The sequence below is a fragment of the Vipera ursinii genome (genome assembly GCF_947247035.1).
Source record: "Vipera ursinii genome assembly, chromosome: 4".
Taxonomy (NCBI): domain Eukaryota; kingdom Metazoa; phylum Chordata; class Lepidosauria; order Squamata; family Viperidae; genus Vipera; species Vipera ursinii.
The window spans coordinates 2,333,940-2,352,155 of NC_139514.1; the positions used below are offsets into that span (position 1 = coordinate 2,333,940).

The following is an 18,216-nucleotide window of genomic DNA, read 5'->3' on the forward strand; positions in this document are numbered from 1 at the left end:
ATGACTTGCGGACTTCAACTCCCACGTGCCTGGCTGAGGAATTCTGGGAGTTGAAGTCTACAAGTCATAAAAGGGCTGGAGGTTGGAAGACGCCTGGTCTAGAGGGGAAAATGGTGGCAACTTACCTTCCACAACGTCAATCATACAGAGGCCCAACAAGCTTGGCACCAGATTGGACACGGCTGTGTGGACAGCGATGGCCCCTCCCATGCTGTGCCCAATCAGCATAATGGGAGGGCAGAGGTCACCATACATGACTTCCATCACGTTGCCGACGTCTCTAGAAAAAAAACATAAGAACGAGAGAACATAAGATGTGTCCTGCTGGATGGGACCCCAGACCCACCTTGCTCGTTCTCCCAACTGCCCAAGGAACCCCACTGGTCTCCTAGCACAGGAGTATCCCAATTTGATGACTTCTAAGACTCGGGGACTTCATCTCCCAGAATTCCTCAGCCAGAAGAATTCTGGGAAGTCCCCCAACTTTTAAAGTTGCCGAGATTGGAGACCCCAGGTTCCTAACCTTAAAACACCCCCTCCCCCTCCCCCAAAATTATGGAACCACGTACCTGGACATTGTTTCTGCAGACAGGTCGTCGGGATTACCCACTTTTGTCTCACCTGCAACAAAAGCAGCTCAAATTAAAAGCAGCATTAACCTTGTTCCCCTATGCGTTGGAGCCTGCTGTATTAGCACGTCTGTGCATATTGTTCCTGGTGTATGGTAGTGTAGATAGTGTAATATAAACCACCATTTTAATATAGACCACTGTTTATTGTGTTTACTCCTGGGTTATCTCAGCGCAATAAGACTGCATGCTCTGACATATTACATTTGTAACTGTAACTTGTCTTGGTGTTTGTATTGCAATGGATATTTGTGCCGTAATTTGTACTGCATAGCACTGTATTTATATTTCTTATCTAATCAATACACGCTAGCTGAGAAATACATACTGCTAAATACTGCTAAGCTTGTAAGCAGCCCTGAGTCTTCGGAGAAGGGCAGGATATAAATAGAATTTTATAATATATATATATATATATATATATATAGTATATATATATATATATATATATATATATATATATATATATATATATACATATATATATATATATATATCCCCAGATGGGCATGGGGAGACTCCGAAGGCATCACCGAGCCCAGGGTTAGGCAACCTCGGCTCTTTTATGACTCATGGACTTCAAATCCCAGAATTCCTGAGTCAGCATAGCTGACTCAGGAATTCTGGGAGTTGAAGTCCATGAGTCATAAAAGAGCCGAGGTTGCCTAACCCTGACCCAGCCGGTCCTAAGCTAAGCAGGATTGGATTGGATATTCTATATTTCTGCTGAGGAAACCTCATTGCTTTTCTCTAAAATCTCGAAGAACCAGGCTTGATTCCAAACAGCTTTGAATGCCTTACCGCAGGGATCCCCAGCCCCCCAGGATGCGGACCGGTACCGGGCCGCAGCACGCCAGCAACCGGTCCGCACAAACAAGCAAAGCCCCATCCGCGGGATGCAGGCAGCACTCAAAATCATGCACTCTTCGGTCCGTGGAAAAACCTCTCTCCACGGAACCGGTCCCCGGGTGCCCAAAAAGTTGGAGGCCTCTGCCTTACCGTGTCCTCTTAGATCCAAAGCAACGATCCTGCACTGGATACGGTTGACAATGGCAGCCTGAAGAAAAGAGATATTTTTTTTTTAAAAAAGGACTCAGATAGTTATACAATCAGAGGGATGGATAGAGCTCTTAAGGAGTTGAGGTCCCACCCTTGTAGACGGGATGAGACCACAAGAATGATCTAGCGCAGGGCTAGGTAACCTGGGCTCTTTTATGACTGGTGGACTTCAACTCCCAGAATTCCTGAGCCAGCTGTGCTGAGGGAAAAGGGAGAGGTTTCCAAGCTGAGCCATGTTGGCTCAGGAATTCTGGGAGTTGAAGTCCACCAGTCATGAAGGGGCCATAGTTCCCTCATGCTGGTTCAGGAATTCTGGGAGTTGAAGTCCACGAGTCATGAAGGGGCCATAATTCCCTCATGCTGGTTCAGGAATTCTGGGAGTTGAAGTCCACGAGTCATGAAGGGGCCATAGTTCCCTCATGCCGGCTCAGGAATTCTGGGAGTTGAAGTCCACGAGTCATGAAGGGGCCATAGTTCCCTCATGCTGGCTCAGGAATTCTGGGAGCTGAACTCCACGAGTCATAAAAGAGCCAAGGTTGCCTAACCCTGATCTAGCCCAGCATTTCTCAACCTCGGCAACGTGAAGATGTGTGGACTTCAACTCCCAGAATACCCCAGCCGGCAATGCATCCAACTGACTCCTAAACAAACACACGAGTCAGGTGCCAACCCTCCGAATTTTGATCACGCAACCATGGGGAGGCTGCAACAGTCGTGTGAAAAATGGCAGTAAGATACTTTATTTTCAGCATCAGAATCGAGTGGAAGGGACCTTGGAGGTCTTCTAGTCTGCCCCCCTGCTCAAGCAGGAGATGAAGCACCCATAATGTCTGAAGGAAAGCTGTTCACCGCTGTTGTAACTTTGAATGGTCACTAAATGAAATGTGGTAAGTCGAGGACTACAGATAGATAGATAGATAGATAGATAGATAGATAGATAGATAGATAGATAGATGATAGATAGAAATTAGATAGACAGATGATGGATGGATGGATGGATGGATGGATGGATGGATGGATGGAAGGAGATAGACAGATAGATGAGAGATAGAAATTATAGACAAGAGATAGAAATTAGACAGATGATAGATATAGATACCATAGATAGATAAATAGATTGATGATAGATAGAAATTAGATAGACAGATGATAGATGAATGGATGGATGGAGATAGACAAGAGATAGATAGATAGATAGATAGATAGATAGATAGATAGATAGATAGATAGGGATAGATGAATGGATGGATAGATAGATAGATAGATAGATAGATAGATAGATAGATAGATAGATATGGATGGATGGATGGATGAACTTTCTTGCCATTTTTTCCTGTGGGCACAACGGCACACATTGAAATCTACTTGCTTGCTCACATAACACACATTTAAACATACTATATACAACTTATGTATAGACCTATACTTTTACATATAAGTAACATATAAATATTATAAATATTTGTACTAAACCATAGGAAATTATGGGCTCAACTGTGGTGCTAAAGGAAGCACACCCTATATAGCAGCAGGCCCAGTGTTTTTTTTTGGGGGGGGGGGGGCGGAAGATGGTTTAAAAAAAACAAAAAACCTGACCCAGCAACACACAAGGAAGGGACTTACCGTGAAGACAGCCCAGGAGAGCGCCGAGTGGCCTCCGCCGTGTAGAAGGACCAACAGGGGACCCTCGGACCCACTCTTGTAAACTCGAAAAGTGTATGAACAGTTAAGGACGTGACACGCTTCTTTGGAAACAATGGAGGGTTAGGAAAAAAAGAGGACGGGGAGATATTACTGCTACGTAGAATCATAAAATCCTAGGGATGGAGGTCTTCCATCTTCTAGACCAGGGGTAGGCAACCTCGGCTCTTTGATGACTCATGGACTTCAACTCCCAGAATTCCTGAGCTGACTCTCTGCATTAATTTACAGAGGTGACTTACACACCCATAACTCTCTTCTTGTGCAAGCGACACCCCCCCACACACACTACTCATCTGCTTTGAAACTCATTGGTACACAATTGCGCAAGCTAGTGTTGTTGTTGTCGCTTGCCTTGTGACTCGCAACGCAGCCGAAACAAAGGTGGACGCGTTAGTCATGCAACAGCTGTTGCTTTCTGCACCTCCCCTTGCGGTCTTCTCTGAGCTGCACAAAAATCTTGTGCGTTTTGGCGCTTTTTTCCCTCTCTCATCAGGGTAGGTAAAATGAACTTTTTCTTCCATTTAACTGTTTATTAATTCTAAGGTTTATTTCTCCTGTAAAATACACGCAACCCTGTCTTTTTACACATTCCCCCTTTTCTCTCATCAGTATAGGTAAAATGAACTTTTTCTTCCATTTACCGTAACTTTTTATTAATTCTAAGGTTTATTTCTCCTGTAAAATACACGCAAAGGGACGCGGTGGCTCAGTGGGTTAGGACGCTGAGCCTGTCGATCAGATGGTCGACAGTTTGGCGGGTCGAACCCCGAGTGCCGCGTAACAGACTGAGCACCTGTTACGCGTCCAGCTTCTGCCAACCTAGCAGTTCGAAAGCACGTAAAAATGCAAGTAGAAAAATAGGGACCACTCCGGTGGGAAGGGAACAGCGTTTCGTGCACCTTTGGCGTCTAGTCATGCCGGCCACATGACCACGGAGACGTCCTCGGACAAGCGCTGGCTCTTCGGCTTTGAAATGGAGATGAGCACCGGCCCCTAGAGTCGGAAACGACTAGCATGCGTGTGCGGGGGAACCTTTACCTTTACCTAAAATACACGGAACGCTGTCTCTTTACATATTGCCTTCAAAACGAGCCTTGTCTTTGCTTTGGGAATGCCTTAAATTTCTTTACATTATACGGGTAGTCCTTGAGTTACAACAGCTTTGTTTAGTGACCATTCAAAGTTAGAATGGAAACTGAAAAAAGTGACTTGCGATCCTTTCTCACACTTACAACCGCTTCAAATTTACGACCGTCGCAGCATCCCTGGGGCAAAATTCAGACGATTGGCAGCTGGCTCATCTTTATGACGGCAGCCGCGTGCCGGGGTCACGCGATGCCCTTTTGCAACCTTCTGACAAGCAAAGTCCATTGGGGGGTGGGGGGGGGAAAGCAGCCGGACTCACTTAAGGACCGTGTGACTTAACAATTGCAGTGATTCACTTAACAACGGTGGCAAGAAAGGTTGTCCCCACCTGCCTCCTCAGCTCACAGCTCGGCAGATGCCTTAGTGGAAGCCTGGGAAAGGACGGCCACGGAGGCACTTGACCGAGTTGTACCCTTGCGGCTCCTGACCCGGCGCAGATCCCAATGGGCTCCATGGTTCTCCGCGGAGCTCCGGGAGATGAAGCGTCGGAGACGGGGCCTAGAGAGCGTTTGGAGGTCCAGCCGATCTGAATCCGACCGATTGCGACTAAGAACCCATATTAGGTCTTATCTCGCAGCGATGAGGGTAGCGAGATCTAACTACTACGCTGCCCTCATCGCGTCCGCAGATAATCGCCCGGCCGCCCTGTTTACGGTGACCCGCTCCCTCCTTAACCAGTAGGTTAGTGGGGAACCCTTGCAGGGGCGTGCCGAGGAATTTAGTCAACATCTGTCGGACAAAATCGCTCGGATTCGGACCGGTTTGGACTCCGACTGGGCAGTATCGGACGATCAGGACACGAGCGATCTTGTCAATGTCACCTGGGAGGAGTTCGATCCTGTGACTCCGGAGGAAGTGGACAGGATCATGGGGAGGCTGAGCTCCACCACATGTTTATTGGACCCGTGCCCTTCCTGGCTGGTTTATGCAGCCCGGGAGGGGACACGAGGCTGGTTCCAGGCGGTTATATCTGCTTCTTTGAGTGAGGGTAGTTTTCCCGCCGCCTTGAAAGAGGCGGTGGTGAGACCTTCAAGGTGTTGGTAATGACCTACAAAGCCCTTCATGGCATGGGTCCAGAATACCTTGGGGAGCACCTGCAGCCGGCGTCAACTTCCCTCCGCCCAGTACGCTCCCACAGAGAGGGCCTCCTCAGGGTGCCGCCAGTCAAAGAATGCCGACTGGTGGCCCCCAGGGGGAGAGCGTTGTCTGTGGGTGCACCGGATTTATGGAACCATCTTCCGGTCGAGCTCCGGATGGCGCCCGATCTCCGCTCCTTCCGGCGCGACCTTAAAACCCATCTCTTTAAACAAGCGGGCCTGGCCTGATGGGACGGGGTGGGATTTTTATTAATAACTTCAATTTTAAATTTGTATTATTTATGGGCATTGTTTAATCATGTTTTAATAATTTTAATTTTAATTTTTGTATCTAACTTTTATGTATTGCCCTGTTCACCGCCCTGAGTCTCTTGAGAGAAGGGCGGTAAATAAATAAATAAATAAATAAATAAATAAATAAATAAATAAATAAATAAATAAAATGGGGCAAATGTCTCGCTTAGCAATGGAAATTTGGGGCTCCGTTTTGGTCGTAGTCAAGGACTACCCGTGCAAACCTTCTCTTTTTTACGTATTACCTTCAAAATGGACATTTTGTTCGGTTTGGGAACGAATTAAATTTATTTCCATTATTCCTTATGGGAAAAATGTCTTTGTACTCCCCGTTTTTGCAGACCAGTTAAGGATGAGTACCAAGGTACTCCAGTATTAAAAAGAGGAAGTGATGGCTGGCCTACAATGGTTTTGCATTTTTAATCTGAAAGCTATTCCTGGCAAGCAAGGACAAAATGTGTGCTAAACGGAGCCGGGGGAATCCTTAGCCTTAAATATGGACTGCATCGTGGAGGGTTGTGCAACTGGAATAAATCAACCAGAGGCCAAAAGGATATATCCTGGCCGGAGTCTGTCTCAACCACAACATCTTCCATAGATTCAAAATATTGGCTCCAGGAAACCGGGCTGTAGTCGCGCTTTCTTCCAGGCCTGAAAAAGAAAAAGGAGGTGTTTAATTTCTACAAATCTTCGTTTTGATTTTTTCTTTTTAATTAAGGCGAGTCTAAAAGAGACCAGGGCATGTTATGGCCTCTGGGCCGCATCCGGCCCTTTGGCAGTCCCAGCCAGCGTGGTTCGCTTTTCATTTTGAAGGCAACTTTTCCCCCCCTAATTTAGGTTAATGCAGGCATGAATGCCTACGTGTCTTCACTCCCCTATGGGTCCCAGTTTCCCATGTGACCCCTTGGGAAAATTAATGGGAGGAGGAGGAGGAGGAGGAGGAGGAGGAGGAGGAGGAGGAGGAGGAGGAGATAACAATAACTGGGGTCCTTGGTGCTCTCTGAGCTGGGTGGTTTTCTTGCAGACATTTCATGACCCAACTAGGGAACCTCATCAGTGCTAGAAGGGAGGAGGGTTTGTGGAGAGGAGGAGGAGGAGGAGGAGGAGGAGGAGGAGGAGGAGGAGGAGGAGGAGGAGGACTGTGGATTCCTAGGTGGTTCTCTGAGCTGGGTGGTTTTCTTGCAGACATTTCATGACCCAACTAGGTGACATCAACAGTGTGAGAAGGAAGGAAGGAAGGAAGGAAGGAAGGAAGGAAGGAAGGAAGGAAGGAAGGAAGGAAGGAAGGAAGGAAGGAAGGAAGGAAGGACTGTGGGGTCCTTGGTGGTGTCTGAGCCAGGTTGTTTTCTTGCAGACGTTTCATGACCCAGGTAGGTAACATCATCAGTGCTAGAAGGGAGTGGGGGTTGTGGGGAGGAGGAGGAGGAGGAGGAGGAGGAGGAGGAGGAGGAGGAGGTTGTCATTGAGATCCTTGGTGCTCTCTGAGCTTGTTTTCTTGCAGACGTTTCATTGTCCAGCTAGGAAACATCATCAGTAATACAGAGATATATCAGTGCTGTAGCAGGGATTATATACAGGTAGTCCTCAATTTACAGGAATTCATTTAGTGACTGTTCAAAGCTACAATGGGAACCAAACAAAGGGACAGTCCGTTTTTCACTGACGGCCGTTGCACATCCCCACGGTCAAACGATCAAAATTTAGGGACTTGGCAACTGACATGCGTCCAGGAAGGTTGCACTGTCCCGGGTCACGCAATCGTCATTCACGATCTTCCCAGCTAGCATCTGACAAACAAAGTCCACGGGGGAAGCTGGATCTGCTTACAACCATGTGGTTCACTTATGTGTAGTGGATTCGCACAGCAGCGGTGCTAAAAAAGGTCCTGAAATGAAGTACTCCTCTCAGCATAGCCTCTCCTTCCTTGCACTGATGATGTTCCCTAGCTGGGTCATGAAACGTCTCCAAGTAAACCACCCAGCTCGGAGAGCACCGAGGACCCCACAGTCTTTCTTTCTTTCTTTCTTTCTTTCTTTCTTTCTTTCTTTCTTTCTTTCTTTCTTTCTTCCTTCCTTCCTTCCTTCCTTCCTTCCTCCTAGCACTGATGATGTTCCCTAGTTGGGTCATGAAACGTCTGCAAGAAAACCACCCAGTTCAGAGAGCACCAAGGACCCCACAGTCTTTCTTTCTCTTTCTTTCTTTCTTTCTTTCTTTCTTTCTTTCTTTCTTTCTTTCTTTCTTTCTTTCTTCTTCCTTCCTCCTAGCACTGATGATGTTCCCTAGTTGGGTCATGAAACGTCTGCAAGAAAACCACCCAGTTCAGAGAGCACCAAGGACCCCACAGTCTTTCTTTCTCTTTCTTTCTTTCTTTCTTTCTTTCTCTTTCTTTCTTTCTTTCTTTCTCCCTTCCTTCCTTCCTCCTCCACAAACCCCACTTCCTTCTAGCACTGATGATGTTCCCTAGTTGGGTCATGAAATGTCTGCAAGGAAACCACCCAGCTCAGAGAGCATCAGGGACCCCAGAGTCCGTCCTTCCTTCCTTCCTTCCTTCCTTCCTTCCTTCCTTCCTTCCTTCCTTCGTCTTCCTCCTTGCACTGATGATGTTACCTAGCTGGGTCATGAAACATCTGCAAGAAAACCACCCAGCTCAGAGAGCACCGAGGACCCCACATTTCAGCTGCAAGCTACAAATATTCTCTCCTTATCAGATATCTTAACCTCAGGATAGCCAGGCCAAATTTGGAAGATTGGGAGAGAGAAACCTGAAGCCGGAAACGTTCGGCAAAAAAAAAAAAACAGCACAATTTCCTTGTTTCAGAGTCCAACATTCATCTCCCTATTTCTAAACCCTGACCCTAAAAACCCTGTTACAAAATTAACCTTGCAGATCAGCGGGAAATTGTGAGTCACTGATTGTGCCGTACGGGTTCATCTTTGACTCGCCACAACTCATCCCAAAATTTCTGCTTCCGCTAAGCCAGATAGTTTGTTGAGCTTTGCCTCCTTTCACGACCTTCCTTGCACAGTTGTTAAGCGAATCGCTGCAGTGGATAAGTTGGTCACACGGTCGTTCAGCGAATCTGGCTTCCCCCCCCCCCGACTTTGCTCGTGAGAAGGTCGCCAAAGGGGACGGCGTGATTCCCGGGACGCCGCGACCGTCGTAAATACGAGTCAGTTGACAAGGGTCTGGATTTTGATCACGTGAGCAGGCTGCAACGGTCGTAAGTCTGAGGTCCCTTTTTCCCCGCGCCATTGTAACTCAAACAATCACTACTCAAGCCACCTGTACCAATACAGGTCTGCCTGTATTAAAAGGCTAGGACAGTGTTTTCCAACTTTTAAGATGTGTGGACTTCAACTCCCAGAATTCCCCAGCCAGCTTTGCTGGCTGGGGAATTCTGGGAGTTGTAGTCCACACATCTTAAAGTGGCCAAGCTTGAGAAACAACGTGCTGGGTTATATAACTCTTCCTTCTGTCCTTTCGATTTTACTCCGAGGTCTCTGATTTTACTCCGAGGCTTCTATTTCCAGCCCTCCCCCTCCTTTTTTTTTGGAAAACAGAAATCCTTTCTGGATCCTCCTCCCTCCTCCCCGCTTTTCTCATCAAAGCAATGAGAACAGCTCTACTTCCCTCACCCCCTCCCCAGCTGGTGTGCCGTACTCTGCCCCCCCCAGCGCCTTGCACCCACCCCCACCTCTGCAGACTGAGCCCCCCCCCGACTGTGTGTGTGTGTGTGTGTGTGTGTGTGTGTGTGTGTGTGTGTGTGTGTATTCCTTGATAAGATTAAAAATACGAATCCCAGGCATGTTAAAATTAACAAACAAATGAACACTGGGATAGAATTAAAAACTGAAACAGTTTTTATTGCTGAAAAATCAGCAATACACACACACACACACACACATATATATATATATATACATATATACATATATATACACATATACGCATATATATACATGCATATATACATATACATACATACATACATGCATGCATATGTGTGTGTGTGTGTGTGTGTGTATTCCTTGATAAGATTAAAAATACGAATCCCAGGCATGTTAAAATTAACAAACAAATGAACACTGGGATAGAATTAAAAACTGAAACAGTTTTTATTGCTGAAAAATCAGCAATACACACACACACACACACACACACACACACACACACACACATATATACATATATACATATATATACACATATACGCATATATATACATGCATATATACATATACATACATACATGCATGCATGCATATATAGAGAGATATATAGATATGTAATCTAGAGTCTCGCGAGAATCTACGAAAATATATATAGATATAGATATAGATATAGATATAGATATAGATATATAGATATATATAAATATAGATATATATAAATATAGATATATATAAATATATCACATATAACCTTTATCGTCATTTTTTCCTGGGGGCACAACGGCCCACGTTAAAAATGAAATTGAGTTGCTTCCTGTCCAAGCGTACGCATGTATAACCCACGTTTAAAACACGCTATGTACGACCTACGTATAGACCCTCACATATAAGTAACATATAAATATTAATCGCTGCCTCCCCCCAAACCTTTTACACCTCCCCCCCCCCCAGACAGCATCTCTCATCCGGGCAGGCTGGAGGGGGCGGGCGTCCATTGGGGTGCAGGTGGGGGTTAGTCCTGTCCATGGTGCCGGTTCTCCTGGGGAATCTAGCCCCCCCCTTGTCAAAGGAGGCTTGTTTGGGGGTCCTAGGGCCCCCCTCTTCCTGGTTGGCTGGGGATGATGGGAAAGGGATCTCCGCAGGGCAGGAGGATGGCAGGTGGGGAAGGGGAGGTGAAGGTGGGGGTATTTCAAACGGGGTGTGTGTGTGTGTTGTAAATTAGAAGGACCAGTCCCAAGGGGGCAAAACGAGCAGTGGTCCAGATTGGTGTGTGTGTGTGCTTTTGTGTGTGTGTGTTTTTGTGTGTGTGAGAGAGACCCTCCCCACGATCCACCCTGGGGGGGGGGAGAAAGGGAAGAGGACGACGAAGAGTGACTGTCTCTTTTCTTTCTTCCCCCCCTGCGGCCAGGGTGGATCGTGGGGAGGGTCTCACACACACACACACACACAAAAAAACACAAAAACACACAAAACATACAATACATATAGATGAATCTCCCTTGGAAGCCAGGATTTTGATCCGGGCCACCTATCAACGGAATCCATCCAACCCAACGGGATGGGGGAAGAGGGGAGGGGGCTCGCGGCCGCCCCCACCCACGGGCCCTGCCGGCAGGGGATCATGGGAGCTGTAGTCCGGCGTCCTTGGAGGGCGCTAGGTTCATTCCCCCCCTCCCTCTCTTCCCAGCCCCCCCAATCTTCACCCCCCTCCTCTGATCCCCCCCCACTGGAGCGTTGAGGGGGTCCCCCGCCGCCCGTGACGTCACCGCCGGCCTCCCCGCTTCCCTCCCGTGACGTCACCGCCGCCGTCCCTACCCCATGCGCATCTTGGGAGCGGCCTGGCCGCTGCCTCCGGCGGGGCCCGGCGGGCGAGGGGGCAGGCGGCCGAGCTGCAGCTGCTTCTCCAAGGCGGACATGGCGAGGGGGACGCGGGGCCGGCGGAGCAGCGGAGCGGCCGAGGGGCGTGGAGGATCCGGCCCCCGCCTTCCCAGAAGGAGCCGCCGGCCCGCCGCTTCCCAGCAGCCCCTGCGCGCTCGGCCGGAAAAGGGAGGAGGGGCTTCCGGCTACCCGAGGCGTGACGGGACGCGCTCGGGGACGCACGGGCGGAAGTTGCCGAAAGGCACCCTGGGAATCGGAGTATTAAAAAGGGAGTAGAGCCAAAGAGAAGGCTGCCCGAGCCACCAAGAGAGGCTCTACGGGGGAGCCATAGAGATAATAATTAGAGTGAGCTAACCTGACGAGGTTTGGTTTTTTTTCCCGCCATGTATACCTGTGTTGTTTCTCTGAGTCATATGTGTGTGTGTATGTGGGCATATATTATTATCATTATTATTATTATTATTATTATTATTATTATTATTATTATTATTATTATTATTGTTGTTGTTGTTGTTGTTGTTGTTATTATTATTATTATTATTATTATACATTTCGTATTATTATTATTATTATTATTATTATTATACATTTCGTATTATTATTATTATTATTCGTACGTATTATTGCGTACATTTCGCCAGGATCTGAAAACTTGGTATTTTGATCTATCAGGCCCGGACTGAAGGGGTTTTAGCTTTTAATATTGTTTTAATTGTTGGGCTTATGTAATTTCATCTATTTTAATTTATACTATTTTTATATCATATTTTATGTTGCCCTGTAAACCGCCCTGAGTCCTTCGGGAATAGGGCGGTATAAAAATTTAATTAAATAAATAAATAAATTATTAATAATAATAATAATAATAATAATAATAATAATAATAATAATAATAATAATTGTTATATATTGAACATTAGCATAGAGCATTGTTATGCTGTCAGCCCAGCTGAACATCAGCTGTGTGGCACCCGGCAACAACAGGTGGCGTCCTAACTCCCGTCCCATTGGTCAGCCCGTTCTGGCGGGACCCTTTAAGGATGTGGATTGGGCACCGGCTTGCCGGCAACAGTATTTAAAGGAGCCGAGCTGTGGAGACTCCTCAGTTCAACCACAATAAAGCTTTAGTTAAACCCTCGACGTCTTGTCATCTGTCCTGACCGGTCTACCCACAATACTTAATAATAATAATAATAATAATAATAATAATAATAATAATAATAATAATAATAATAAAAAACATGAACCTCAGTCAACTGAACACTCAAATTGACTGGCACTAATGGTTGACACGGGTTGCTGCCAGCATCCTAGGTACCAACCAGGTATCTCTTTAAATTATTATTATTATTATTATTATTATTATTATTATTATTATTATTATTACATGAACCTCAGTCAACTGAACACTCAAATTGACTGGCGCTAATAGTTGACATGGGTTGCTGCCAGCATCCTAGGTATCAACCAGGTATCTCTTTATTATTATTATTATTATTATTATTATTATTATTATTATTATTATTATTATTATTATTATTTTATTTATATACCACCCTTCTCCCGAAGGACTCAGGGCGGTGAACAGGGCAAATATATAAAAATACAAAAATACAAAAGTTAAAAGAAAATTAAACATATGCCCGACTAAAAACAGTAAATACAGATATTAAAAATGACCATAAAACCCAACCCATCCCCCATCAGGCCAGGCCGGCTTGTTCAAATAAGAGTGTCTTCAGATCGCGACGGAAGGAGCGGAGGTCGGGCGCCATCCGGAGCTCAACCGGCAGCCGATTCCATAGCTCCAGGGCGCCCACAGAGAAGGACCTCCCCCTGGGGGCCACCAATCGACATTCTCATATTATTATTGTTGTTGTTGTTGTTGTTATTATTATTATTATTATTATTATTATTATTATTATTATTATTATTATTACATGAACCTCAGTCAACTGAACACTCAAATTGACTGGCGCTAATAGTTGACATGGGTTGCTGCCAGCATCCTAGGTATCAACCAGGTATCTCTTTATTATTATTATTATTATTATTATTATTATTATTTTATTTATATACCACCCTTCTCCCGAAGGACTCAGGGCGGTGAACAGGGCAAATGTATAAAAATACAAAAATACAAAAGTTAAAAGAAAATTAAACATATGCCCGACTAAAAACAGTAAATACAGATATTAAAAATGACCATAAAACCCAACCCATCCCCCATCAGGCCAGGCTGGCTTGTTCAAATAAGAGTGTCTTCAGATCGCGACGGAAGGAGCGGAGGTCGGGCGCCATCCGGAGCTCAACCGGCAGCCGATTCCATAGCTCCAGGGCGCCCACAGAGAAGGACCTCCCCCTGGGGGCCACCAATCGACATTCTCATATTATTATTATTGTTGTTGTTGTTGTTATTATTATTATTATTATTATTATTATTATTATTATTATTATTACATGAACCTCAGTCAACTGAACACTCAAATTGACTGCCGCTAATAGTTGACATGGGTTGCTGCCAGCATCCTAGGTATCAACCAGGTATCCTTAAAATGTAAGATGTTCCAAGTAGCGCAGTTTTTTGTAGCTTTGCTGGAGTTATTGCAGGAAGCTGCAATTTCTTGACGTGTTTTGCAAAGTTTTTGGACCTAGTTCCCAGTGCCCCGGTGACAATGGGTATCCCTGTTACACGTTTCATCCACAATCGCGCAGTTTCGATGGCCAGGTTGCGGTATTTCGTAATTTTTTCCAGTTCTTTTTCTTTGACTCTGGCATCTCCTGGTACAGCGATATCAATCAACTGTACGCTTCGGTTCTCTACGACTGCGATATCTGGCGTGTTGTGTTCCAAATGGCGATCTGTCTTTATTCGGAAGTCCCACAAGATCTTCACCCTCTCATTCTCGACAACTTTTTCCACCCTATGTTCCCACGACTTTTTGGACACAGGCAAGCCGTATTTTTTACACAATGCCCAGTGGATTAGTTTAGCAACTCGGTCATGTCTAGCTTTGTAATCAGATTGCACAATTTTGCTGCACGCACGTATTAAATGTGAAACAGTTTCAACTTTGTCATTGCAAAGTCGGGAATTTGGATTATTATTATTGTTATATAAAACTTTTATTCATAAAACATGAAACTCAGTCAATTGAACACTCAAATTGACTGGCACTAAGGGTTGACACGGGTTGCTGCCAGCATCCTTGGTATCAACCAGGTATCTCCTTAAAATGGAAGATGTTCCGAGTAGCGCAATTTTTTGTAGCTTTGCTGGAGTTGTTGTTGTTGTCTTTCATTCATTAAACATGAACCCCAGTCAAGTGAACATTCAAACTGACTGGCGCTGATGGTTATTATTATTATTATTGTTATTATTTTTTATTTATTTTGATCATGTTTATGCAGTGTATGTCGGAGGTGGTTACCCTTGGAGAACTGTCTGCAATGAAATGTTATTTTAATGTATTAATAATGTACATTTAAATTGACAATAAAGATATTATTCTATTCTATTCTACACTATTGTATTCTATATTTTTATTTCTATTCTATTCTATTCTGTATTTCTCTTCTATTCTGTTCTGTATTTCTGTTCTGTAATTCTATTCCACTCTGTATTTTATTATTCTATTCTATATTTTATTTTCTATTCTATCTACACTCCCTAATTTTATCATTGGAGTCATTGTACAGGTAGTCCTTACCACCCCAACTGAGACAAATATTTCTGTTGCTAAGCAAAACTTTTCTAAGTTAATTTCACTCCATTTTACAACCTTGCTGGCCATACTTGTGAAGTGAATCACTGCACTTGTTCAATTAGTAATCCGGTTGTTAAGTGAACCTGGCTTCCCACACTGTGAGAAGGTCACAAAATGGGATCACATGACCCTGGGACACTGCAACCGTCATAAATATGAGTCAGTGGCCAAGCGTTCGAATTTTGATCATGTGACCAAGGGTCGAAAGTGTGAAAAATGGTCTTAAGTCCCCTTTTTTTAGCGCCCCTGTAGCTAAATGAACTGTTGTAAGTCGAGGATTGCCTGAAAACGGAGAATCTTGATAGATAAATTGTTTGCATGCAAGCAATGCAACACTGAGGAGGGAAGAAAGGGGGGGGGGTTTAAAGCCCAAGCCTGTTGGAAAATTACAGTGCCACAAGAAGCTACTTTGCACGTCGGTCATACAACTACAGCTCCCATGCTGCAGGGCCAGACTGGGAAACAAGAGTGCTGCAGCTCTTATCAGAATCTTTCGGAAGGCGACCAGGTTGCGGAATTGGCTTTCTTCCCCTGACATTAGCAAACAGGCAGTCTTATATAATAATAATAAAATAATAAATAATAAACCTTTATTGTTAAAGGACAACATGTGTACATTGAGATTAGCTGAGCCTCCCTCTGTGCTCCCTCCCCCCGACACACAGTGACAACAAACCCTCCATCCTACCACACCATGTGAGCCAACTACACCACACACCGGCCTCCCAAGTCAATTCTGCATAAGATTATGTCCCATTTAAAAGCCTAACAGCCCACGGATAAAAGCTGTTTTTCAGCCTGTTGGTACGGCTGGCTATACTCCTATATCTCCTACCCAATGGTAGGAGAGTAAAGAGATACTGTCCAGGGTGTGAGTCATCCCTGAGAATCTTCCTCACTCTTCCAAGGCAACGAGCCCTGGCGAGGTCATCCAGTGGTGTCAGGGGACAGCCCACAATGTCTTGTGCTGTGCTCACTACCCTCTGTAATACTTTCCTGTCCGCGGCTGTCAGACCAGCATACCAAACCACAATACCATACGAGAGGACGCTCTCTATAGTAGACCGGTAAAAGAGGGTCATTAGCCATTGTTCTACCCTGTTCTTCCGCAAGACCCTGAGAAAGTGAAGCCTCTGTTGGGTTGTATTAACTTTCTGGATTGTATTAACTTTCCAGGTCAGATCTTCACAGAGGTAGACTCCCAGAAATTTAAAGGAGGAAACTCTCTCTACACAGTTCTCCCCGATGTAAAGTGGGGCAGGTTCCTCCTTTTTTCTCCGGAAGTCTAACACCATCTCTTTCGTCTTGCCGATGTTTAGGTGCAAGTTGTTGTTACTACACCATATGGATAGTTTTTGTACCTCCGCCCTGTATGCTGTCTCATCCCCACCTGTAATAAGACCCACCACAGTTGTAACATCTGCGAACTTGATTATCGCAGTGGATGGGTCAAATGATACACAATCATATGTGTATAAAGAGTACAGGTAGGGGCTAAGCATGCAGCCCTGTGGCGTGCCGGTGCAAAGCTTCAGGGAGGTGGACAAAGCAGACCCGACAGTCACTGTTTGTAACCGGTCCCTAAGAAAGTCTTGAATCCAATCGCAGAGGGCGGGGGAGAATTTCAAGTCAGTCAGCTTCTCGATGAGAATGCTGGCAAAACGGTGTTGAAAGCCGAGCTGTAGTTAACAAAAAGCATCCTGACGTAACTTCCAGGTTTCTCGAGATGACTTGCTACAGAGTGTAAAGCAGTAGCTATGGCATCGTCTGTCGACCTATTTCCCCTGTAGGCAAATTGATGCTTATCAAAGTCCAGTGGGAGGCATGTCCTGAGATGTTGGAGAACCAATCTTTCGAAGCATTTCATGACTACAGACCTTAATGCAATAGGTAGATATGCCCCTGCCCTGGCAAAGAAGCGATTAAAATGTGATATTTCCCCCAAAATTAATTCCATTGTTTTCTCGCTCTATAATAGTCGTGTTTTTCAATCTTGCACTTTTAAAATGGATGGACTTCCACTCCCAGAATGCCCCAGCCAACTTTGAAGTCCACATCACCTGAGTCCATACAACAAGGGTCTTCAAACTCGGCCCTTTTATGACTCGTGGACTTCAACTCCCAGAATTCCTCAGCCAGCATGGGGGAAACTTTGGCCCCTTTGTGACTCGTGGACTTCAATTAATTAATTAATTAATTGAATTAATTAATTAATTCAATTAACCAGTGGAACAACCTGCCTCCAGAAGCGGTGAATGCTCCAACACTGGAAGTTTTTAAGAAGAGACTGGACAGCCATTTGCCTGAAATGGTATAAGTTTAAGTTTACTGAATTTATAGGGTTTCCTGCCTGAGCAGGGGGTTGGACTAGATGACCTCCAAGGTCCCTCCCAACTTCTTCTTCTTCTTCTTCTTCTTCTTCTTCTTCTTCTTCTTCTTCTTCTTCTTCTTCTTCTTCTTCTTCCTCTTCTTCTTCTTCTTCTTCTTCTTCTTCTTCTTCTTCTTCTTCTTCTTCTTCTTCTTATTATTATTATTATTATTATTATTATTATTATTATTATTATTATTATTATTATTATTATTATTATTTCCTCAGCCAGCATGAAGGGGCCAAGTTCGACACGCCTCAAGCCCGCCCATCTTAAACGGCTCCAAGTTTAAGGGGAGGGAGCGGAAAAAAACCCTGCTTTATCACAAACGAGTGTTTCTAACACTTAGAATTGGTATCTCTATGTTCCCCTCGCAAGGCCCTCTGGGAGTGGTAGTTGAAGCGGCGACCGCTCGAGGCCGCGGCCCTCCCGCCATTTTCCCAGCAGGCCGCGCGGCGGCGGCGGCGGCGGCGGCGCCCGTTGCTAGGCAGCGGCTCCGGGCCTAGCGGCGAGGATGAAGCAGAAGAAGAGCAAAGCTGGGCCGGGCCGGGCCGTGGCCGGCCGTCGTCGGACGGGTGGGTGAGGGAGATCGAGGCCGGGC

General features: G+C 45.4%; 2 protein-coding genes across 3 annotated transcripts in view; one reads left to right on the forward strand and one right to left on the reverse strand.

The window, feature by feature from the left end:
- PPME1 (protein phosphatase methylesterase 1) overlaps positions 1–11,628 on the reverse strand; it is a 38,962-nt gene extending 27,334 nt beyond the window's left edge. For both annotated transcript variants that reach the window (XM_083362150.1, XM_083362151.1), the window contains exons 1-6: positions 11,417–11,628; positions 6,486–6,580; positions 3,312–3,403; positions 1,629–1,686; positions 570–621; positions 126–280 (exon numbers count right to left, since the gene is read on the reverse strand). In XM_083362150.1, the coding sequence (XP_083218276.1) occupies positions 126–280; positions 570–621; positions 1,629–1,686; positions 3,312–3,403; positions 6,486–6,580; positions 11,417–11,517 (553 nt within the window). In that variant the 5' untranslated portion in view covers positions 11,518–11,628. The remainder of the gene's footprint in view (positions 1–125; positions 281–569; positions 622–1,628; positions 1,687–3,311; positions 3,404–6,485; positions 6,581–11,416) is intronic.
- A 6,501-nt stretch (positions 11,629–18,129) lies between these two features.
- C2CD3 (C2 domain containing 3 centriole elongation regulator) overlaps positions 18,130–18,216 on the forward strand; it is a gene marked incomplete at its 5' end in the record, with an annotated part of 41,776 nt that continues 41,689 nt past the window's right edge. Inside the window, one exon of the mRNA XM_083362585.1 lies at positions 18,130–18,190. Coding sequence (XP_083218711.1) covers positions 18,130–18,190 — 61 coding nt within the window. The remainder of the gene's footprint in view (positions 18,191–18,216) is intronic.